This window comes from Parasteatoda tepidariorum, chromosome 1, assembly GCF_043381705.1.
Source record: "Parasteatoda tepidariorum isolate YZ-2023 chromosome 1, CAS_Ptep_4.0, whole genome shotgun sequence".
NCBI classification, from domain to species: domain Eukaryota; kingdom Metazoa; phylum Arthropoda; class Arachnida; order Araneae; family Theridiidae; genus Parasteatoda; species Parasteatoda tepidariorum.
Window position 1 is genome coordinate 60,114,764 of NC_092204.1, and position 25,554 is coordinate 60,140,317.

Genomic DNA, 25,554 nt, shown 5'->3' on the forward strand with positions numbered 1-25,554 from the left:
TGTCATTTTAGCAATTTGTGTTTTTAGGTTGGTGTAAAACTGCAATACTAAATCAGGAACTTAATTACCTTAATAACTTTATCAATCTTATAAGACAAACTTGCAAAGCTTTAAAACAAGACTTTAATGCTTAGGTCAATAAATACATAATATTTATATTTTCAATTCTATAGAAGTACAAAAATAAAAAATATAATGAAATCTTTCTCATAGTGAATCACACATTTCATTTGTGACATACTACTTATATTTATGAAAGTCTTACAACAGACTTTATAAATGGACATTATTTAGTTAGTTTTATATACAGTAAAATCTCCGGGAAAGACCGCCTCTATTTACGACCACTTTTGGGAGGTGAAGAATTGTTTCCGTAGACTTTGCGTTGAAGAAAACCTTTAGGAGAGGCCATCAAAACCTCTACCAGCGACAAGGCAAACCTTTGCTCCAAATACGGCAAAGGTGGAATTAGAAAACGAAAAATATTAACAATACAAATAAGTAAATTCATATCTATTTGTTCTTATATAGATGGGTCTTTTTGACGATCTCTGAGAGATCACGTTGTAGTCAACCGAGTTAACTAAGAAAAAAATAATCATCTCAAATAAATAAACCTCTTCATATCTTAAAGCTAACTAATTGTTATAATACAAAAATAAATGCAATCCAAAACAAAAAGATATATTTGTTTATTTATTTAAAATAGTTCTATCATTTCTAAATCGTAAATTTGTTTTTACACATGATTATATCAGTAGGGATAAATTTTTATTGACGCTAAATTTTATTCATCTATCCGGTATTCACGACGCCAACAAAAGTGGCATTTCCGCACCTAAAAAAAGACACTGGGCAAAATTAAAATCTCTTTTGAAAAAGCATGTACCTTCGATAACATTTTAAAGTCAATGGAGGTAACCCCAAACCTCCAATAATGACCATTTTACTGTGGAACCGAAAGGGGTTGCTCCCGAGAGGTTTCACTGTATATTTATAACAAGAAATAATTTACAATTTCTAAAGGACTATCAAAAGGTTGTCTGCTGATCTTTAACAAGTATTGAATCACATTACTTTTTATAAATTTATAATCCTAATTTGATTAATGTTGACTTTCTGTTAGTGAAGTTGAGTAAAAGGAAAAAATTACGCAACTTACCTTTGCAAATTATTAATATTTTCTCATATATCAAAGATATAATGAATACTTTAAAAAATTATTTTCATATGATTTGCCTTAAAGCTTTGAATGAGCGATGTTGCCATCAATCCTTGGGATTCTGAACTAAGATGTACTTTCACTCTAGTGTCGCTCTCTTGACAAAAGAAAGACGCACCTTCCTGACTGTCAATGGCTGGCTTGTCCAAGTGTCATTAGAAACAAAAACAACAAGAAACCTCTTAAATGTTCAACCCTTTTAAATATTGGAATCCAAATACTCTTAGGGAATAGTTACCGTTGACCATATTGTTTTTCTGTCTTTTTTAATAATTTTATAATAAATTAATATTCATTACTCACTAACATATAAGACTGAAAAACATTAAAACAAAACAAATCAATAACCAATTACCCACTATTTATACTATGTCGACTTAACACCAAAAATGCATTTTTTTTTTGTAAAATTAAAAAACATACCTAAATATGTATTAAATATGATTTTTTTTCCGTAATAGTAAACTCATCTTTTTAAAAATATCAGATCATAGTATCGCATTGAGCGATTGTAAAACACACATAAAGAAAAGAAGAAAAAAAAAACATTACTCTTTTTATTGGAAACATTTTAGGGAGCTATCATGGAGCAAGAAAAGGTATATATAGTCGAACTTTTTTTTTTAAGTGTGTACAATATGGGGGAAATAAGTTTCCCCCATATGGTAAACACACTTTCAAAGAGTTTTAGTTTTAAAATTGTGAATTTAAAATGTAATAGCATGGTTTTTGTAACAGAAAAGTTTGGTGAACTGTGATTGGTGAACTGTGATGGTGACTTTGGATGAATATGCATTTTAAAAAACTATTTTTAATAATCATAAATGCATAAAAATGTTTTGAAAAGTGTTTGAGAAAAAAGCTGGTTAAGGCTTCTGTTAAAAATGAGTCAACAAGTTAGTGATATATTGTAATTATTCTAGATTTTTAGAAAAAAAAACAAGTTTTTATATAAATTTTTGAAAATCTGCTCATTGTTTGTAAAATTTGTGGACTTAAAATTATGGTGAAAAAGAAGAGAAAAAACACACACACACTATGCCTTTCAAGGAGTTATACTTCAAAAATTATAAATGTCATAACGTTTTTTTTAAAAAGAGAAGTTTTGTGAAATATTAGGTAAATATTTTGTGAAATGAAATAATTTGTGAAGGGTCCGTTTAAAAAGAAAGATAAGGGTCGCTTTATTGATAAAAATAATTATGAAGGCTCAGCTTACAAACCCAAATTTTTATCTGAGTGACACATATATTTTATTTAGCTTCAAAATTATTGTACATCTTACAATTTTCACAGAAATGCCTCAAGTTTAATAATTAAAACTCACACAAAATACTCTAAGTTAAATAATAAAGTCCACACGTTTTTATTTCAGTGTAAATACGAAACTTTAAAAAGTAATCCTTTTTAAAAACAATTTATTCTATATTTGTGCATTATAGCTTTTAGTTCTGATCAAATGAGTAAATTGTATAGGTCTATCGGCTCAAACAAACGTAACAGAATACAGCAAAAATGCTTTTAGTCTAAAAATATAAACATATCTTTAAAATTGCTTTAAACTATTAATGGCATTTAAAATAATATTAAAAAAAATTGTACAAAAATATATGTAACTTTAACAGAAAATATTTACACTACAATTAATATCTAAAAATTATTAACATCAAGGTAGATTTAAAAGGCCATTAGCTTCATATAATTTTTGTGTTTCTTCATAAACTTTTTTAGATACAGCTGCTATGTCACCCATTAACTTTCCATAAAAAAATATTATTTCTTCTTCACATGGGCCACCATAAACTTTTTCTATAAATTGCTGTCTTGCTGGCAAAGTATACATAGCTATGCCAGCACCTTTTTGTATAAGCCAAGGATGATGCTTAGACAATGTTTCTTTATAACACTTTTGAGCAATGGCTGAGCTCTTTTCATCATTTTTAGCTACACTAAATTCATACATAAAAGACATTATGAATTCAAGAGATCTATGAAGACGCAACAGGGTTCTCGATCCAGAAGGCTTACTGTTATCTGCAGTTATACCTGTAGAACTTTCATATTCAATCATAGATTGAATTGTAGTGTATTGACTTTTATTTTCTGAACTTCTGTACTGTTCCAAGATGTCTACTTTACTTATGATATCTGATGCTACAAAACCAAAAACCGAACCAAGGAGCATGAAAAACCTAATACAAATAAAGAGATAAAATTAGATTAATATTAAAGTATATAACATAGATTTTTGAATGAAAATAAATCAATAGTTTGCTAATAATACAGAATTTAATACGAGCTTGCAGGATTAGCAAGATTAAAATTACTGGATTTTTTTTTTTTTTTAAATCATGGATTTTAATCAAATGATTTTTTTTAAACAAAAATAGTCAAAAAATTCATATTTAAGTCAAAAATATTTTTTCATTTAGGATGTATAAATATGAAGATTTTGATTTTTTTAAAGTCTGATTTCATTGATATTGAAGGCTTTATGTAGAGAAATAATGATAGAAGGTAATGTTAAATTATTATTTGATGTTCAAAATAAAAATAATTTTTTTAAAAAAGATTTTAAGTAATTTATTTAAAAGTAAAGTAGAAGATTTAAATTATAACTTTCCATTATCTGTATTTAAAATAATTTGTTATTTAAACAAATATATTTCAGTTATATCATTTTAGTTTTGATTATTCAAGTAAAAATATTTTTAAAACTCATTAAAATGTAGTTCGTGCATATAAATAATGAAGAAAGACTTGTTCTGTAATGTAGAATAACCTCAACTCAACAAATTTAATATCTTTCTATACCATGTTAAAGAATTTAAATCTATTTCTATCACATCTTTTACCTCCTCTGTAAACTATTTTAAACTAACATATTTTTTACTTAAAATTTTGTTTTATGTGAAGTTATTTGTATTTAACCCCAAAATTCAAATACTACCGTGATGCTTGTAGTAAACAGTATAGTTTCTTGTAGACCTCTTAGAAAACATTCAAGTACTACTGTGGCACTTGTAGTGAAAAGTAGAGCTTCTTGCATAGAAATTTTTTTTTGTTAACCTGAGAGAAAGCTTATTCTGATTTATCAATGCTCAAAGACCATTCAGTGATTGAGCATTTACTGAAATGTGATGCTAACTTTATAATATAAATGCAAATGTCAAAATGGTTGAGTTTTCTTATCGATTTCCAGTCAACTTGGTAAAACCTAATAAAATTTCTTTTTATGTAATTTGGAATTTTCTTCACTATCACTACAATAACAGTTACACTACAATAAAAATTAACTCGAAATACAAAGGAGTGTTTAGACATTTCTATGTAACAAAGGAAGGAGTTGTGATTTTTATAGTCATTTTTGCTGACAATAGAGAGGGATCCTATAATAGCCAAAAAAATGCTTATGTAACTTTTAAACGGGCCACAAAGTTTATTTTTGACTTACACATTGGCTCCCTTTTTTCAGTCGATTAAAGAGTTAAAAACCTGCAGTAGAGTACATTACAGAACAAAATAGAAGAAAGAAAGTTTTTCTTAGGATTGGATCAGTGGCGCCTCCACAGCAGTTATTAGTTCACGGGACTAGTTATGTGAAGTTGTGCATCACGTTCCATCTATGTTTCTTCATTTTCTCTTTGGATTTTAGAAATTTGAATGTTGATCTAAAGAGATTGCTTTATTCATTAAATTTCAATTTCTGTTAAAAAAAGGGAATCTCCATTTTAACGAAAACATAATAATTGAATTTCCTTAGTAATAATTTCATTTAGTTATTTTTTTCAGAAGAAGTACAAAGAAATTCAGGAAATAACTTTTTCATCTATCTGCATATTTGTAATTCAAAATATTGATCATAAGCTGAGTAAGAAAAATTAAATCTTAATAAATTTAAATATTTCAACTACAGAAAATCAGATTTTTAAGCAAAACAAATAATTTTTAAAAAAATAAAAATAAATTAGATCATGAGTTAACCTCAAAACTAATTAAAGTATACAGAATGCAGTTTAGTATTAGGGATGTTACGAATATTCGGCCACTATTCGGTATTTGGCCTAGCCGAATACTGAAGTTATTCGGCCGAATAATGAAGTATATGCTATTATTAATTATTTAGATTTGTGAAAGCCTTATTGTTGGCATCAAGGGGGACAAAAAATACATCAAGTTGTTAAATTTTTTTTAAAATATAGAAAGTTTAAAAAAGCAAATTTGTTAATATTTATTTAATTTTTAATTTAAAATTTGAAAATTATTTTATAACAAAATTAAAATTTCAAAAGTGAAACTTTTTAAAAAGTTCTTAATTTCTGACAAAAAAGAAAGTTAAGAATACATTTAACAGTAGTAAGTAATGAGTTCTTATCTTAAATAAAATAGCATAAAAATTACAAGTACAACTATAACTAAAATATGCTATTATTAATTATTTAGCTTTAAAAAAGCCATATTGCCTTGTTATTGGCATCAAGATATTTAAATTATTACAAAAAATAAATCAAGTTGTTAAAATTTTTTTAAATATACAAAGATTAAAAAAGCAATTTTGTTAATATTTATTTCCTTTTTAATTTGAAAATTACTTTAATTACAATCAAAAAAGAAATTTTTAAAAAGTAAGTATTCGGCCACCGAATATTCGGTATTTGGCTATTCGGCCCCATCACTATTCGTTACATCACTATTTAGTATTAAATGCACTTGAATCAAATTTATTCTAATTAAACATAATATAAAGTTCATACATATACTTTAGTTTCTCTTGCATCTTTAAATGCTTAACATATAACCTCATAAAACTTAGTGCAAATGAAATTATCATCCATAAAAAAATTGCAAAATTCTGATTCAATAAATGCTAATTATGTTTTGGTCAAAAAATTTTTCTATCAGCTAAAAATGGTAAATATTCCTTTTACAATTTACCTTTATTAAATCTGAAAAAATAAAATTGAGATTCTGTTGAAATGTTGCTTTATCAATAATTTATTACGAATTACATTTTTAGTACGTACAAGTTGAAAAACCTACTACACTTTTATGATTCAATTAAATCTTTAGCCAATGTATTGTTATTCACTAATATGAAGTTTTGAACCAATATACTAGTTGTTCTGTGGCAGAATTTTTTTAGGTTTCAGTAACATACCTTTCTAGTACTAATAATATCTTTCTGCAAGTTACTTTTAATAGTAACAAATATATATGTTACTAATTTAAAGTAACCAAAGTGTCAATGTATAGAAAAAGCATTTTTTTCCACTCAGATGAGCGAGAAAGGCATCGTTTGAATATAGTTTTGCAGAAAAAATAAAATCTTTCGAAAATTTCTGCAAAAAAGAAAACCAAAATTTTTTACTTCCCAAAGGAAAAATCTGTCTGCAAGAACTAGAACAAAATATAATATGTTTTTCATAACCACTCATAAAATTAAACACATTTCAGAAAAAATAGCTTAGCATTTTTATGAAAATCTTTGAAATTCTAAAACTAAAATTCTTTATCCTCATTATCAAAGGTAATGCATATTAACAAATTCACTATTGTTGTAATATACAAGATTACTTTTTTACAAATCAATAAAGAATACAGGAATGGAAATTATTTAAAACAAAGATGTGCAATCTGTATAGCTCAGGTCGTGAAGTGAAGTGACTTCTGATGGTTTAATATATGACTTTCAGTACACTAAAATAAACACAGCATATAACTAACTTAAAACCAGCTGTAACATGTATTTTGATGCAAGGGGTTACAACTGAGGAACATTATCAGTCCCCTCTTCAACTATAAAGCCTCCTTTCAGGGCGGGCCTAATTGAATTTAAGAACTTCTTATAATATGAAACTCTCATTGCTACCAATGAACTATTGCATTCTGAGTTGAATGTAGAATTTGAATATGAAATGGAGCTTATTTTACAGAATCTGATTGGTCAGCAGGAGGTATGATTATTTATTCTTCGAGAATAATTTTCAGATTCATTATTAAAAAGTAAATTTAGCATTAATTATGTAATAACCGAAATCATAATCAAGTACTTACACCTATTATTCGAGATGAAAATCTAAGCAAATGAAATAAAGAATTTGTCTAAGATTAAGATATTTATTCACAAAATGAATTCTTAAACATTTTTGATCAAAACAAGCAGTAGCAAATGCATAAAACCTGCATAAATGTAATTCAAGAACATATATATATAAATTTATGCACAAGAAGAATTTAAAGAATGATTACCTGTATAATTCTCTAAATGCAATGATGTACTGTTCCATATTTAATGCATTAACATCTTCGCAACATTTGGAAAATGCATCAAAAACTAATTGAATGTCAAATTGGTTTGGTGATACAGGTGAAGACTTTTTGATTTCATTAGAATCAACGTTTGCAGCCATTTTTAGTATTGCAAAATGTTTTGAAAGTTAAAATGTCTCGTCTAGAGCAACTAAATATTGCAAAAATTAATTTATACAGAGTTAACAGAGCAAATGAAAGTTATAAATCTACTTCTACATTTTTCAACTCTTCGCGACAAAGCCCTTTGTTTATTGATTTTCAGCATTTCTGCTTGTTCATTTCAGTTCTAAATTAGTCCTTCCTAAGCATTAATATTTTCTTTCGGTTAAGTTTTTTATGTTTACTTGCTTATATTTACTGTAATTTATAAAAAAGTAACCTATGTCAGAAATTTCCTTAACCCTTTGAAAATTAAATTTTGCTCAGTTACATAATTCATTATCATAACTACAACTTCAACTTTTAATTGACGTCGTGTTTGCGAAATGAAAGTAGGTAAAGGTGGCTATTACGTCATTGTATTTGCTATTTATTATTTTGTATAACTTAATTATTATGTGTTAAAAGGTAGGTCTTTAAACTCTAAAAAAATAATTTACATTTAAAAATATGTGAACAAAAATCTTTTCGTTACTCTACTTATGTTCACTCCGATTTTAATGTCTTCCATGATCGATTCTTTATATGCGTGTTTATATCTTGTTTATTTATTTGTCTAATATTAACCTTTGCCCTAATGTTATTTAAAAGATTTATTAGATAGTTGTCTGAGCATATTTTTATTGCTTGAATTATATTCTGTTTGAATAGCTGTGTAATTTCTTGTGAAATATGTGAGCAGTAAGAAAATTGTTTATTTTATTTTTCATTCTCTTTAATATTCTGCGATTTAACTCACTTGTGACGTATTTCAAAATAAATCGTAAAGAAAATAACATTATCAATTGAGTATAAACCATTTCTTTTCTGCATGATATGTTTTTGTTTGGGTGTATTAATTGCATCATGACAAAGTGTTGACAAAATTAACTTACTGCGTTTTAACAAAAATAAACTTGATCTAAGTACCTAACTAATTACTACCTTTGTACATGTGAAATTTTATTTGATTGATTGTCTTAATCATAAAAACATTAATGATAACTAAATTAATTATTAAAACTTTTAATTTTGAAAATTTTGGATACATGTTAAGATTTTTAGTATTTCATAAAATGTTGTGCTATTGTAAGTATATTTGGTTAATTTTGATTTTGATTTAAAGGAATTCATAATATATCGCGCAGAAATTTTGTAATTGCTTTATATAAAAAAAATTTTGGGTTGAAGTATAGAATTTGGGTCCTTGGTTTTACAGGTTCAGACCGGAACACGAAGTCCAATCCTGTCTTTTATGCAGTAGACATGAAATAATAATTCATCTCCAATATTACATTTTAATGTAATTAAAATGAACTAATACATGACATAAAAAAGCATATCTCGCCGACGATTGCGAGTGAGAAAAATATGTTTTTTAAATGAACAACAACTTGTGCGTGAATGTTTTTAACTTAACAAAACTACTGTTCACTTCAGTTCAAAGTTCGGTTAGAGAGGTTGAAGTATCATAGTCTCATTTCACAACTGCGTTTTATTGATGTTTTTCCTTTGCTAAAACTGTTTCTGATTACCATGATATTTGGTGCTCTCTTGTTTTCCAATGACGTCACTTTTGACGTCAATTTCTGCATTCGTTTATTCTCTAATCGACAAATGTAAAAATGGGCTCTGATTTTAAACTATCATCAATTTTTGTTTTAATATGCAACAACGAAGACTTCCATATCTATATCTGTGCCCAGGAAGTAGTTAAATTTTAACGACACCTGAGTTGTATCAATAGAGAAACTAAAATTAACATCACAGAAAGGTATACCTCATAACTACCTTCGGGAAACCACTGCTTATTTTATTTATTATTTTTTATAATTTTTTACGGTATTACTTGATTTCAGTGCCGACCATTTTTAAAACGATGCCAAGAATAACGCTAAGCTATAATTGTTTGTATTTAGTATTTGTAACTTCCATATCTCTGCACTTTCTTAGAGCAATTGTCTTGTCTTTCCCAAAGGATTTTTGCCTTATGAATTCCACGAGGTAAAACTTTAAAATAGGAGTGCACAACCTGTTGTTAATCGCATATTAAAAGCTTTTTATACAATTTTTAATAATCTCATTTTGATACAATTTTCTGTGGTATTTAATCGTCAATCCAAGTTATTCTTCCACCATTTTTTCGGCAGTTACAGCCATGTGTTCCAATATTTTAATACAATTAATACAGTATTCTGATATTTTAATACAGTGTGATTGCCACATGAAAAATTTAAGAAGTGTTGGAAAGCATAAATTTTTAAGGTGCTTACTGTTTGTAATTTTTTGTAACTTAGGTGATTTTTTCAGATAAAAAAATGAAAAAGAAATTTAAAATTCATAGAACCTCTGATAATTCAAGAAATATAAATATCTGAAATATAATACCAAATAAATATTGAATCTTATTTTATATTATAATGGTTTTATTTTAGTTTGAATTTGTTTTAAAATGGTTTTTTGTATTAAGTGACATGACAAAAAGCCCATTTCTTTCATCCACTTTTTATATTTTTTTTAAATGCATAAATTTTTATAAAGGGAATTTTTAAAGATATAAAGCATCGGTTTTTTTTTATTTTGAATTAATTTTACTATAACAGATAAGATGTTCTGCCAATCACACATCTAGCTATCATATGCCAGTTTGTTTAGCAAATGTGAAGTACTTCACATTTGCAAAATCTGCTACTTAGCAGAGCTTGCATTATCGAAGCAATATTAACTCATATGCAGATATGTATAATATATGTGAATACCATTTGCGGAATTAATTACTATAAAAAAAATAAAACTATCAAAATACCTTTATTCCAACACACAGGCCAATCTGGCAGTGACTGATAATTTTTTCTCTACTTCACGCTGTCATACTTCTCCTGTGTTTGCGCCATTGCGTTTGACTTTCACGGATGAATACATCAGAGTCCATGATGTGTTTCTCCAGCTTTTTTCAATTGACGAAAGAAAATCTTACCTTTTTAACTCAATTAAGTTATTCTTATTTTTTAACTCCCGTGGGAGAAAAAATGTTTTTATGCTTTTTCTTATGCAAATTTCCTATGCAAATGTAATTTAAAATGACATCTGCATGATTTAAAATCACACTTCGTGTACTCGAATATAAAATTACACATTGAGATTCATGTTCTAGTGATTTAAAATCACACATCTCAATTTAAGGTTATACAATGTGTTTCGTATTTTAATGATTTTTTAAATTTTTTTTATCAAATATTATAGTACCTTCTAAGTCTCCTGTTTTTTAACGTAGATTCCTGTATTTTACGACTGTCTGAATCAACTTTAATGTTAAGAAAAAATGTCTGAAATCAACTTTAACCTTTAACATTAAGAATCATTGATATTTAATCATGATAATTATTTTATGGTGATCCTAGTCAAATTTTAGTGGTCTTAGGCTGATATGTTATTAATGCTTAATTTTTTTCATTTTGATTTTTTGTATTTTTGCCTGCATTTTATATCAAGTGAAACTCATTCAAAAAATAATAACAATCTTTGTTAAATATTAAGTTAATGCTAGAATTAATGCTAAGTTAATGCTAATTAATTTTGCATTCAATTATATATTTATCCCTCTTGTACTTCTTTGCAGATTTCCAATCACTCTACTAACTCTGCTGAAAACTCCTTTTAGTGACACTGTTCGCTACCTCCTTACTTGGACTGTGTTGATATAAAACATTATGGGTATGTCAACTGACATGGCCCCGAGATTTTTATCTGTAAATCCATCAGGACAAATGACCTATGTTTTGGATGCCAATAATATTGGCCTTACTCAAGTTCAGTTAGCTGTTCCTGCTTCAGAAATAGTTTTGATCCAAGATGACAATAAATCCATTAATTTATGTGACAACTCTGTTCTTGTTGCTGATGTTCCTTCTGATAGTGTAAATTGGTTAGGGAATAATGTGATAGTCTTAGTTTCTCAACCTCAAGAATATGTTGTTGTTGAGCAGGAAGTGGTCGTTGATTCTAATGTTGCACAATCTTGGCAAGTAAATGGGGCCTCGATTTGTACAACCTCAACCTCACAATATGCCATAAAAGAAAGTCAGGAAGAAGAGGCTGGAGAATGTTTGGAAGAAGAAGTTTCAACATCAACTGTTGAAGATGCCAAATGCTGGTTTCGAGATTCCCTTATTACTACAGCAGCACTTTCAACTCTCACAACGTATGTCCAATCAAACGCAGGATCAAAAGTAGGCTGATTTATACCGAATTAAATACTTGGTGCATTGGTTGGAGCCCCATTTTGCATTTGTATTTAACCCTTTCTTTCTCTTCTCTATTAGCTTGATATGTTTTTTCTTTATTTGTTTGGTTTTTTGATTAATCTCCAGTTAAAGTTTGTCTGGTCTCCAGTTTAATTGGCTCTCGTGATCATAAGATGTTTAACATTATTAGTACTTTTCCATTTTAGAGGAGCGTTATAAAAAGTTGCCAAATGTTTAATTGTGGTAAGGTATTTAATAGCTTATTACTTCTGTAAGTCTAAACATCACTGGCACCAATAAAAGTTAATCTTTTTTTATGATCCTCCAATAGATTTGTGCCTGTTATTAATTAGAAGTGTTTTTTATTTTTGTTTTAGAATATTATTAATTTTAAGCTAATAAGTTATGCTTAATATTTTGATTGAAATTTTTGATATAATATTTGTTAACATTATTTTTACTGTCAACTCTAGTCTTATATTTTCTTTATTTAAGTATGTAAAATTTCAAAAGTATGATTTTTGAAAGTATGAATTAATGTATGTAGGATTTGTTGAAAATTTACTTATATAAGTTTTACAATTTAAACATCCCAAGCACTTTAATTTTTACTTGAAAATAAGATATGTTTTAGTGTTGTTCAGCTCTAATAGTTAATTTTGGACAATATTTTTTAAAAAAGTGTTATAGATTGCTTTGGTTTTTTGTTTCTTTCTTTGTTAAACTGCTAGGGATATATGGGTTAAGTTGCAGAAATAAGTAATAATAGATAATTTATCTATGACTAGATTTTTTTTTAAGATATAAAACTGGTTAAATTATGTTTTTTTACAGCTTTTATGAGTAAAACTTAAGTGAATGTTTCTTTTATATTTTATTTGAGGTTAACAAAGTTATTAAATGAAGAACATTTACTAATTTTGTTTAAAATTATTGTATGTGTGTATATAATATATATATATATGTATAAAATTGTATAGTCATTTTGTAGTTAAAAATTTATCTCTCCATAATCAAGTCTTAAATTATATTGAAGTTTTGTTGAATCTCGCTTTAACAAAATTCATAAAAGTACTAAAAAAAGTTACTTGTTTGAAATTCATTATGTTAGTAGCCATGATCTGTTTTAAAATTTAAAGCATCTATGTATTCTGTTACTTCGAGAGTCAGCTTTAAATTGTTAAAATATTTTCCCATGTGATATTGTATTTGTAACTAATACTTCTACATTTGATAAGAATCAATTTATATTTACATCTGTTAAAAACAAGCAGAAACTTATAGGCTTGATGTTTATTATTATTATTTTTTTCTTAACTTCGGGGCTCCTGTTAACACTGTGTGCCTTTGGTGCTAGTCTAAGCAAGATTTGCAAATTGTGTAAAGAAAAAAAGAGAAAAAAAACAGTGATTTCCTGTGATATGTTATATTCACTGAAATTGTATATTTTAAAGACAATTTTTCTGGCAAGTATATTTTTGTAAAGGTGCTGAAGAAGACAGAAAGTTGCCATTTATACTCATATAATTATTAGTATACTGTGACTTGTAAATTTAAGTAAATTTTTTTTTCTATTCCGCTTTGTTGTCTTTGCACTTTAGCTTCAGATTATGAATTTTTTTAAGTTTGAATTACAGTATATTTCTGAACATAAGTCAATTTTTTTTTTCTTCCAATTTTAGACAATCAGTAACTATTTGGATAGCAGTGATAAAGATATAAGTCATAAATTCTGCTAAAAAAATATCGGGAATGCATCCAGATGCACAGAAATTGCCCTCTAAAACTGAATTAATTTTTTTTTCTCCTATGTGCTCCACACTGTATCAACCAAGTATTTCTGATATTTTCAGTTAAAACATTATTCCTATTCATTGCTATTTTCATGGGCCAAATTATACAATATTCTGTTAATGTTTCTGGTGTACAGTGCACCAAAAAAAAAGGACCAGCATATTTTAAGTTATGAAATCGGGCAAAAAAAAGTACAGTCTCTTAACAAACATACCTTTTTTCTACGTATTCGGATTTATAACCCCCAAAATATAAGTCACAGTCTGGAAATATGGTCCCCATAGTTTGATCAGGCCCTTTAAAGTTACGGCCTTTTCAACCCTTTAAAGTTAATTTTACTTTTCACATATTTCACCATATCTCAAGAACTTTTAAAGCAAATTGAAAAATTTTTGAACACAATTATAAAATTAAATAAAAAGATTTTTAAATTCAATTTCACTCAAATTTTGTATTTTGACTTGTAAAATTAAATACTTTAAAGTGATGTAAAAAATTGCATACCCTACAATTCAAAATTTTTTTCAGCTGTTATTAAATAAAACAATAATAAATATTTACTAAAGTTTGTTTTTTGCATAGCATTATCTTTGGACAACTGAATTTTATATTGTGTGCAAAAATTTTTCAATTCATTTCAAAAGCTCTCGAGGTACGGTTAAATACGCAAAAAGTATCATTAACATTAAGGTGTCCAAACTTTGAATCGCTCTCCTGACTTAACTATGGGGGTCCAAAATTTAAATGTGCTGAAAAAAAAGGTATGTTTATTTAGAGAAAGTATGTTTTTGTGTCTGATTTTGTAACTTAAACTATCGTCTTAACTCGTTAATTAACATATTTTAGCTCGCCCACTCGTACCATTAAGATTGAGTCCTAGAACATGAAGATCCGATCATTAGTTCATAAGTTATTCCGGTTAGTCTTTTTTTTCTTCACGCTGTACATATTGCTTTTCTATGGGTCAAAAGGAAAATGTCCTTTTGTTTATCTTTCGAAAAAGTTCTAAAAATTCTTGACTTAGACACGGAAATATATACTACTTCAGAAATTAAGAAAACATTATTTTAATTATTTTGTATGAATTCTGCTTTCTTGATTTGCTAGTTTATTCATTTTATAAAGTGAGTTTTTTCTTTGCATTATAGTTTTTTGATTTAAAATTTGTTCATCATTATAAAATATATTTATCTTTTTTTTTATATCTTAAAACTGAAAGTATTTCATGTTATAGCTTATAAACTGCAAGCTAACCTATGCACCATGGTTATGTGTAGAGAATTTTTAAAAAAAAATAAGATTATAAGATATAGATTGAGTTGTGTTAATGAGTGAATGTTCATATGTCAGAGAAAATGTTTTTGATTGTTTGATGTAAAATCTTTTGTGTTTTTGGCATAAATGATACAAGTAAAACTGTTAATTACTGTTTTTTGTTCTCTTTTATGTGTTTATATTGCTAAATTAATCTAAAACCATGAAACCAAATCTAACTTATCACTAAAGGATTCACTTGCTATAATATATTATGGCCTCAATTATCCTAATTAAGACCAAACCTAGTTTGTATTATTGAAATATTCAAATTACAAGGGGAACATAATTTTTTTAATTCCTTAAAATAAAGGAAAATGATATTGAATGTAGCGAGAGAAAAAATATTTCTTGTAAGTTTGAATCATAGTATTGACAATATTTATTAAAAAAGAAATAAATAAAACTGGGTGCAAAAAGGAAAAAAATATCTATAATAAGTACTACTGTATTTTTTAAGCAATTAGGTTAACGACATTTTCACATAATTTAATATCTAAGCAAGTTCGAAATTATAAATCATATACTTGTACAATGTAATTCTTTTAAGAAAGTTTGCTTAGATTTTAAAGTAATCTTTCAAACAAAAATACTGAAGTTGTAATGAGACGTTTGCTGATTTTTTTTTTTCATTTTGTTTGTTAGAATAATTTGAAATACACATAGATAAGTAATTGTATTTCGTTTGATTTATAATTCTATGATCTTAGATTCTAGATAGTAAAGGGTTCATAGTTACCTTGAATTTTAGCTTTTTATCCTAATTTTTGCGTGTGTTCAGAACATCTTAATGATTGAATATTTTAAAATAATAAATTGTAAGAATTGAAAGATTGTTTGGTTTTATGATATTTCAAGTTATTAGTCGTGTTTTAGATTTTAGGTCATCCTAAGAAAAAGAAATTCAGCATTTTAGTTGTCAAATCCTTTTTTTTTTTTGGCGGGTCAGATAGCTAATTGTAAAAAGGTGGTTTAAAATAAACTTATTAACATTTTTGAGTGGAAATTTTTCCCCTATTATACGACAAATTGCAGCAAAAACATTTTCATTCCTTTTTCTTTTTTACTTCATTCATTGCAAAACTAAAAGTATTTTTAAATATCTTGTTTTCTTCAAGTACTGTTTTTTTTTAATATTTTGTTGATCTTTGTTTCCAAATTATCATATATTTCGTTTTTTTATAATTTGTTTATTTTTGTATTCATTTTTACTTTGGTATGTCTAGAATTATCAATTTTCTTTTAAATATATTTAGATCTTATAATGAAGAATCTATTTCTGAAGTCAAGAAAATTCTTACTGCATGCACGAAATAACACCATTTTTTGAAATTCCTTTCAGATCAGCTTATTCCTATCTTAATCTTGTTTGAAAATGTTGAGTGTTACACTAGTTTTTTTTCCTTTTAAGTTGCAGATAATTAAAGAAATGTTTTTAGACAAAATTTTCAAAGAAAAAATTAAAAAAAATTTTTAGCTCATCGTTTCCTCTTCTTAATTAAAAAAAAAAGGTTTCGTGTGTGTAATGTATCAAAAAATTTCCAGATTCTTTGTTTTCTTTTTTTTTTGTGTGTGTAAAATGTCCTGATTTTTATTTTGAACTACTAGTAAGAATCTGTAACTGTCCCTGTGAGAGCATCATATCCTTCTGGAAGTAATCTGAAATCAATTCGTAGGAAGTGATTTATTGTTAATTAAAAGCTCAGTATTATTAATAGTCCCAATTATTTCCAATATTATTAACAGCTCAATATTTTTTCAAAATTTAATTGAAATTATTGTATAATATCACCTTGCAAATTTAACAACTGAAACTCATTTATCAAAAATTTATGCGTATTAAAATACATACTTAAATACACATGAACTTTATTTGGCCTGTTAAGGTTAATTGCTTAGTCCATAGATTCTTAAGCTGTGGTTGCTAATTACCTCTGATGGTGCTAGTTACTCTTATTTGTCGAACTCAATTTTATGTTTTAAAACTTTGATCGAAGTTTCTTCCTTGATATATAAATTATGTTAGTAAAAGCATGCCGAGCATAAATGCTTGACAAAGTTTGTATTGTAAAATTACATAGGTCTCTGTTCAAAGAAAATCCAAATAGATGTTCCTTATCTCAAATAAAGTCAACAGTAGAATTGTAAATGTATAAAATCTGCTAGTATGTTGAAATCTGTGCAACTTGCAATGCTTGTAAATAGCTTGAGAGTCGTGAAACTTAGAATTTTCAAAATGCTACTATCTTGTTACAATTGTTCTAAAAAAATTTTATGGAAAAACTAATTAGTTTTTTTTTTCTTTAAGGAGTGCGGTTGAAGCTTTTGTATCCATGCAAAATTACTATTTATAGTTCAGTAAGGAATTTTTTTTTAACGTTAGCAATTTTGAAAGTGTTATATCAAGAGATTACTTTTTTTTTTCATTAGTAGGTATGTAAAGTTAAAGGAAAATAATGTGCTTATTGCTACAAAATGGTTACTAATGTGTTACAAAAATGGTTTTAAACTGAAATATTTTCAATATTAGCGTTTTTCGAAGAGGAATCTAGTTATAAACTTTTATCCTACAAATAGCAGCAGTTCATGATCTTCCATAATAATTTTTTAAAAAAAAGCTAGGAAAGAGAAAAAACTTATTTTTTTACTGTAAGTATGTCATGAATCAAAAGTTTCTAGTGTCTACATTAAATACAAGTTGTAAATAATTGTTCAAAGCTCTGGTGTCAAGTTAAAGAAGATAAAATTCGATGATCAGCAAATTACAATAGTGTAAATATTTTCTTAGAAGAAGTCCTTTGAATGCAAAAAAATATATATGTCCAATACATAGTTACAGCATTTTATATTCAAATAATTATATATCTGTGGCCCAATATAAAAGAAAGCAAATGTTAGTGTTATTTTTCCAGAAATAATGCAGTTGTTACATTTTTGAGTATATTAACTATTTTCCTTAAACATTGACATCAGTTTTCCTGGCACTAAGCCTCAAAAAGAATAATCACTTCTTAAATAAGTGGTGAACTCCCAAAATTAATTTTTAAGTAAGTTAAATATTTGCTTCACTACCAATTTTAAACACTTACAATAAAATTAACATGTTTCCAGAGGTGTAATAACACCAGCGTGGTGCAGGGGGCGTACAATATTTGAACACCTAATGATTTATAATATTTTTTATTTACTTTAAAAAAAATGTGTGCAATTATACAATGTTTTTTCTTAATTTAGTCCTTTTTCTAAATTCCGTCTTCCCAATGTAATTAATTTAAATTCATTAAAAAAATGATTATAAATACCTGAAAGTCTCTTCATGTAGTGTTTTTTGTTTCATATTATAATTTTTAAAAAAAAAATTTGTTCCGGCAAAGATAGGACGCATTTATAAACCTTGCAGTGGTGCACACCTAAATCTACATACACTTTGGTTGTTGGACTCTGCAGATGAGGACGAAGTAGAATCCATTGTAGAGAGGGATCCGTATGGCAACACTGATAAGGTTAATGAATCTGATACAAATATGTTTTGGAATCATTAAATGTGTAGCTTTATGGTATGTTTTGAAATACTCTTGAATTTTATATCTTGACTTTTCTTATCTTTTACAGTAATTTAAAATATTGTTTCCAAAAAAAAAACTTTGTAGGTGAAGAAAATATGAGAGAAAAATTCGAAATTAATTGCATATAACATATTAAAAATAGTTTTTGAAAGGGATAATTTATAAAGGTAAATTGATACAGTTATTAGTGACCATCTCATTGTTTATAATGCACCAATACATCACGATCAACCAATGTTCGACACAATATTAACGTTGTATAAGTCAACCCCCCTGTTTTCTGAAAATTTTGGGAGTTTGATAAGTTTACTTATACACCAGTATATATTTTTTATACTTTTGTAATTGATTGCTTCTTGTAGGATAGAAGTAAGGCAACTCTTGAGTTATAAATATTTTATTTTACAATGACTAAAATTGATCACATATAATCCTTTACACAAAAACTTAGTTCCAAGTATTTATGTATACATAAAAGTAAGTATATATGCAATAATAATGCTAAGTTATGAGCAGACACTGGTTACAGTTTACTCCTTTCATATATTATTATTTATATTAGTATATTAAGTACCACATGACCAGCATACGGTAAAATTGTTTATATTCAAAAACTTTTTTTTAAACACTATATCATGTATAACATGAATAATTCAATCTGATACAGACTAAATCATAATGTCCCAAAATGGGAGTAAGTCGTACATTTCTCTACACAATCTGACACAACAGTAAATTAGTACAATATTAATATATATATACTAGTTTTAAAGCCTATTTTTATGTATAAATTAAAAATACTTCCCAAGCCGAAATATCATTAATTGAGGTACCTGAAATTAATTTTTGAATATGAAAACTATTCTATAAAAAGCTATCTATAAAATTATTACTTCAACCATACTTAAAATTGCACCTTACTTTGCTCTGCAACAAGTCTAAATTCACATACTGGTAGAAATGTTTCATGCAATAAGTAATTATGTTGTCAGAAACAGCTGATTAACTTATTATTCTATCACAGATTTTTATGATAATTTATTTAGTGACTAATTTAAAGGCTTTCAAAATTATAAAGTGAAGTATTTTAACAGCAATATTGATTCAGACAAAGTAATTTTTATAAGAATTTACCAATTAATCACCTGTATAAAAAAAAAAATTCTGAGTTTTAAGTCTTAACTAAAAAAAAATATATTAACTGCTAATAGTAATAACAACATTTATACTTTTGTTTATCGCTGGTATCAATTTGAGTAAATATTTTTATAAAAACATACAATTTCTTTAAAAAAAAAAATTACAATTAATGTTTATAGTGCTGAAAACAAAGAGCACAAATTAAAATATTAGAAAGTGGATATTTGGTTCAAAACTAAGAACGGTGAACAAGTACTAATATCCGTGCTGACACAAAATATTAAGGGAAATGCTGAGATATTACACAGAATCAATTGGATAAAACTGGAAGTGTGGAATAAGTTGAGTTAATAAAGTTGTAATAATAAAATAAGGTTGAGGAGAGTAACAAGACTAATTATTGATAATTTTCCAAATCAATTCAAATTTTTGTCAATTCAATTGACTCAAGTCCTGGGACTGGTAATGAAACTTACTAATGCTATTGAAATAGCTGTCTTCAATATTTATTTCTGTTTTGTTAACATTGTTTTGTGTTTTTGTTTAATCACAAAAATTATCATTTTTCCATGGTGTAGATCCATAACACTGTTCCAAAAGAAATATGGATGGTGTTTTCAATACAATGTAAGCAAAAACAAATCTCGAGCTCTTCACCTTCGCGACTTCCGGTTACTGCTTAGTTCATGAGGATATTTTCAAACAGATAACTTTGTTTCATTCAAATAATATAATTTCTGAATTCAAATCTGCTACACTTTATATTAAGTAATTCTGATGAATTGCAAGTGAAAATTTGTTTTAGTTATTTATATTGTTAAAAAAGGTGACATGGTTGCTACAATTTTTTTTTTTTATAACCGTCGTTGAACAGCCGACCCAATTTTTGGGTTTACGACTACTAATGTTCATCTCCGTAGCCTTGTAATTTTGAACCCAATCCAGAAGACAAGGAAACTTCTGGATAAAGTATTGGGAGAAATTTGCCTTCGTGGAGGACTTTCTGATGGAACTAACCCGCATTTGCGTTACATGGAGAGGAAGAGGGAACCTCTCACCCATGATCCGTCTACCACTGAGGATATTTCACGTCAGCACTGTGGTCGGTGAAACCGGATGCGGAATTCTTATCGACCAGCCATCACCGGAATCGAACCCCGGTTCACCTCATTGGTAGGCGAACGCTCTATCCCCTGAACCATCGCGGCTCTGGTTGCTATACTTAGAAAAAACTAGCTTTTTTGTTCTGATGTGGCTTCTTTTGACACGTTATTACTATTTATTCTTGTAGCAAGCAGTGCACGGTTAGCATTTATTTAGTACGAGACAAAGTTTATTTTGAAAATTACTATTTAGATTGCAATTTCTAAATTATTGTATTGTTGACAAAGTAATAAGTATTTTATAACGATTCTTATTATAATATTAATTTTAAGTTTTTACTACTATCTTTTCACCATTTATATTATTATATATTGTTTGTCTACAGTAAGAACTCCCCATGCCATTTGTCTGGACCTGTGATGGTGACTATGATAACGAGGTATAACTATTTTAAGTAGGGGTATGGAGTCATTAATTAGATCAGGTTTTAGCTCGGGACGGCGAGAGAAGGGGAAGCTACCCTCCTGAAATGCACTATTCTTGTTTCCGTAGCAGCAGACGTCCTCAGGCTTTGTGGCGGGGGGGGGGGGGGNGGTGGGGGGGGGGGGTCTTACCGTAGACAAACTATAACTGCATGTACTGTATTCACTATTTATTTGCTGTATACACAACCCGTTCATTGTTAGCAAAAGCCTCAAAATACATCGGATTCAGTAACACGGAAATACAGGCAATAAAGAGTCTGCTGTGTTACCTAGTGTAGAAAGCAACATGCATACATTCAATTAGCATACAAATTAAACAGTAACCATTTCAAGATAAAGTATAAAATTTATAACAAAAGAGGTCCTAAAATTGTTTTCCTCTACTCATTTTCATAAATAAAAACCTTATTTTACTAAAAATACTTAACTGTTTTAACTCCAATTTTGTCTAAAGAAACATTAACTTAAAAACAGTTCACAAGGATAATGGAAAAAATAGCTGTCTGGCAGTTGTTAAAGTTTTACTACCTTTAATACAGCTTTACCCCATAGTCATTGTTAGCTGCAGTACTTCTTGACAACATATAATGACTCATAAACTGTATATATTGTCTTAAATTAGGACACCTAATGGGAAAAGAAAAATCCTACCCAAAACTAACTTGGAGATAGATAATAAAAAAAGAGAAATCTTTTAGGGAAACTAGCTGGGGTAACAGAACAAAGAGTATGGTAAACCAAACTTTTAACCTCCTCTGGTACTTATGCATAAAGAAAACTGAAGTTCTAAGTTTATCCAAAATTCTCCATGAAGAAAATTTTTTAAATAATTAATATTGAAATCAACTTGTAAAAAATGCATGCAACATGACAAAACTAATATAGTTTTATTATGGTGCATATAGTGAAGGCTAAAATCCAGTTGTAATCTTATTTAGGTAGGTCAGCCTTTTTGCTGCTAAAGATCAGGATATAGTGTTTATGAAATCAAATTGGATTTGATCATTTTAAGAACTAAATGTTACATTATAAGATGCAAGTTCCATTGCATTAACTTGGACATAAGTACTGTTTCTAGTAGATTCTACTGGTCCCGATCCTGTCAGAGTTGTTTTGTATACTGAGGAGAGTTGCACATTTTTTAAATCAATTTTCAGTACGCTTTCTTGTGTGTATGAACAGGACTGATTGATCAAAGTCTTGATCCGACAACTGATCCCCTTATTGTGTAAAATCAAGAGACTGTTATTGGAAGGAATTTCGAATTCATCATATGCTGGAAGCGTTCTCAAATTGAAAAGTTCTACGTTGCATGGGAAAGGAGATTGTAAAAATTCTACTTTAGATTTTAAAATTCTTTGCTCAAAACTATGAGTAGCTATGACAACTGGTGGATATGCCATGTATGAAAAAATTAAATGAGAATTAAGTGATAAAGAAGGTACTTCATCAGCTGGCTTCATTCCTTCTAAAAGCAGCCAGAATTGGGAAATAGTAGGCTTATTATCCATCACACCTTCACCAAGTCCCCTATTATCATCACCCCGCAATCTGCGATCTAGCATCACTTCCATAAGACCAGGATTCACACTGGCTACACCATGAGCATGTGACAAAAGCATTGTCAATCGAGATTGTTCATCTTCGATGTACATAGCTGATGTAGCTGGATAATAGTTAGCCTCAAGTGGCAGGTAGCCTAAAGTCTTACGCTTCAACATTTGAAAACCATTAACATCCGTATAGAAAATGTTCCCACTTTTGATGTCAGAAGTCACGCGAAAAACTAATTCTAAATTAACATCAAAGAGTTGAGCAATATCAGACAAGACATCAAGTTCAACACCATTATTTAACAAGCTTGAAGTGTGGTAAACTCGTTGTGTAATTGTGACAACATTAGAATAAATTGCACTGATTTCTGAACAGATTGGGCCTTTAACAATGCGTATAATTGGAAATCTACCAGAGATATTTTGCACTGGTTCATTCGTCAAGGGATGAAATAAGTAAGCACCACTTCTGAATTCTTCAGATTTGTATGCCATCAAATTCAAGGCAACTTTGTTTATTATATTATGTTCTTTCAATTCAATACTCTGAAGCAAACCACTTTGCTTTGAAAATCTTGCTATAATGAATGGATTTGTAAGCTCAATGTCAACATCTGTGGGACTCTGAAATGAAAATATGGAGTTATGTGGTTGTTTTGCAAACGCATCGTTCAAGTTGATAGACACCTGAGATCTCGGCCGAGGAGACTTTTCAGTTGGAAGTATTGTGAATGTTGTAAGTGACAACGGTGTCAATTCTGACAAAAAGAGCAGTTCATAAACATCTCCTAGCACTGAAACAGAACCGTTCCAAGCCGGATTTATTTGAATAGGCACTTCTTCATCATCTGGTCCCAATACTTTCACAAAAGGATTTCTAATCCTTAGCCTAATAGGCTCCGTTACTGACTGAGCTTTTGAGTTAAAGATTGCCACTTTCCTGCCTTGAGGTGGTATGCTAAGAGGTACTTTCTCTGGCAACTTGTCAAATTGTGTTTGATCCAGATCAGGATAGAGATACGATGTAAGAGGATGGGCTGGACGAAGATCCACCGACCGTTTCACAGCTTCTTCAGAGAGTACATACAAAGCAGCATGTGCAATTATGCCTTTTGATTCTCTAATAGCCCGAAAGAGTCGAACACCATAATCTGCCATCACTGCCTCTTTTGATGTTCCAGTTATAGCGTCATGATGTTGAAATAAACCAAGACTATCTCTTGCTTGAGTTAAATAAGCATAATCTTGATCTAATCTTTTCAATAAATGTAATAATTTATTTTGAGTAACATAGGCTCGAGATAATGAATAGAGAATTTCAGCACTTCTCAACCAATGTTGAAGATCTCGGCACATATGTTTCCAATAAGGACGCGTGGTATAATAGCCACTCCAATAAGACGGATGACCTTCTCCATAAATATCTCCATAAACATGAAAATCACCAGTTAAAGTAGGAATGTGATCGTAACCAATAAAATGCATGCGTTTATGAACAGCATTGAAAAAATCTTTCAGCGTTCCAAATCTAACATGTGCATTCCAGTCACTTCTTGAATTTATATATTCAATAATTTTTGCATAGTTTTCATATTGTTGGTCCCATTCTTCGTCATGATTGTAGCGAAAATCATCTCCCAAAGGTACCAATGCAACATTATGAGGGAATAAAGAGCCTATTCTTCCATACTGACCCAAAAGAAGCTCAGCTTTTTCCGCTACCTTTTCTGGTGTAATTGGCGAGGCACGACTCTCGGAATATTCACCAGGAATGCGCCGAAAATCAAACTGTAAACAAACATCAGGATCGGGACCACAGGAATGCTTAATGCTGTAGAGATCAAATGGCATCATTTGGCACAAGATATCAGCAGAATGGTTATTTGAAGACAGATTATCAAACTCTTGGCGCCACCAAAAATCTAGCTGTTGTTTTTCAGCTAAGTATGCCTTCCATGCATAATGAGTTCGCTGTATAACCATGTTATGTAGACCAGAGGCTCGTAATATGTATGGAACTGTAGCGGAATGTCCGAATGAATCGACAGACCAAGCTGTGCGAGGAACAATGCCAAGATTAGTTTTCATCCATTGATGACCTTCTATCATTTGGTCTATCATACCATAATAATGAGCTGGGCCTTCATCAGTCATCACCCATCCACCAGTCAGAATCTCAAGTTGTCCATTTCTTAAAAATTCCCGCACTTGCTCCCGAATCTGCGGACGATTTTTTAAGCTGTAAGTAAATAACATAATTAATTGAAAGTTTTCAATTGCAACAAAGGAACATAGAAAACAAACTTATCTATACAGAGAGTTTTTCTTCTTGACTAGTAAAGTGCAATTCAGAGTTTGTTGGCTGTTAAACAGAACTAATTTCGATACAATCAAGGCACCCAATCTTACCCCACTGTCAAATGTAACAAAACTCATATACTTGCTTTTTAGGTTGAAAATAAAAAAATTTTAGAAAAAATATTGGACTTACTGGTTTTTCGAACTCAAATTATTTCATTTTTTTCAACCTTATTGGGTATTTTTAATTAAGGTCTCTTAACATTTAACTAATTTTTCCAGATTAATAAAATTTCCTGTTCGACGGCCACCCGGCAGTTAGGTTCTCAGGTTTATCATAGTTAACATATTCCAACACAGTTGAGCAGATACAATTTATCATTC

At 28.7% G+C, this 25,554-nt stretch overlaps 3 protein-coding genes across 8 annotated transcripts in view; 1 reads left to right on the forward strand and 2 right to left on the reverse strand.

The window, feature by feature from the left end:
* Nucleotides 1-105: 105 nt before the first annotated feature.
* On the reverse strand, nucleotides 106-7,957 carry LOC107454164 (ceramide-1-phosphate transfer protein). The gene is made up of 2 exons (XM_016071241.4): nucleotides 7,472-7,957; nucleotides 106-3,414 (listed from the first exon to the last, which is right to left on the reverse strand). The coding sequence occupies exons 1-2, from the start codon at nucleotides 7,630-7,632 to the stop codon at nucleotides 2,889-2,891; spliced, it is 687 nt and encodes a 228-aa protein (XP_015926727.1). The 5' UTR covers nucleotides 7,633-7,957; the 3' UTR covers nucleotides 106-2,888.
* LOC107454165 (uncharacterized) lies at nucleotides 7,903-15,141 on the forward strand. Of its 6 annotated transcripts, none has more exons than XM_016071245.3 (2): nucleotides 7,903-8,025; nucleotides 11,292-15,141. In XM_016071245.3, exon 2 carries the CDS (start codon nucleotides 11,383-11,385, stop codon nucleotides 11,908-11,910), a length of 528 nt encoding a protein of 175 aa, XP_015926731.1. In that variant the 5' UTR covers nucleotides 7,903-8,025; nucleotides 11,292-11,382; the 3' UTR covers nucleotides 11,911-15,141. The 6 variants fall into 6 exon arrangements, with proteins under 6 accessions (XP_015926731.1, XP_015926728.1, XP_015926729.1 ...); XM_016071242.3 differs by having other exon boundaries at nucleotides 7,995-8,101; XM_016071243.4 differs by lacking the exon at nucleotides 7,903-8,025 and adding an exon at nucleotides 8,074-8,374.
* Nucleotides 15,142-18,971: 3,830 nt separating this feature from the next.
* The window catches only part of LOC107454181 (alpha-Mannosidase class II b), a 31,674-nt gene continuing 25,091 nt past the window's right edge, over nucleotides 18,972-25,554 (reverse strand). Inside the window, exon 3 of the mRNA XM_016071277.3 lies at nucleotides 18,972-25,111. Coding sequence (XP_015926763.2) covers nucleotides 22,327-25,111 — 2,785 coding nt within the window. The 3' untranslated portion in view covers nucleotides 18,972-22,326. The remainder of the gene's footprint in view (nucleotides 25,112-25,554) is intronic.

Excerpts from the sequence above, each read along its gene's own strand:
- LOC107454165 (XM_016071245.3), top strand. The coding sequence starts at position 11,383 with ATGGGTATGTCAACTGACATGGCCCCGAGATTTTTATCTGTAAATCCA.
- LOC107454164 (XM_016071241.4), bottom strand. The coding sequence starts at position 7,632 with ATGGCTGCAAACGTTGATTCTAATGAAATCAAAAAGTCTTCACCTGTA. Across the intron at positions 3,415-7,471 it reads GCATTTAGAGAATTATACAG|GTTTTTCATGCTCCTTGGTT; the intron begins GTAATCATTCTT and ends TATTTGTATTAG.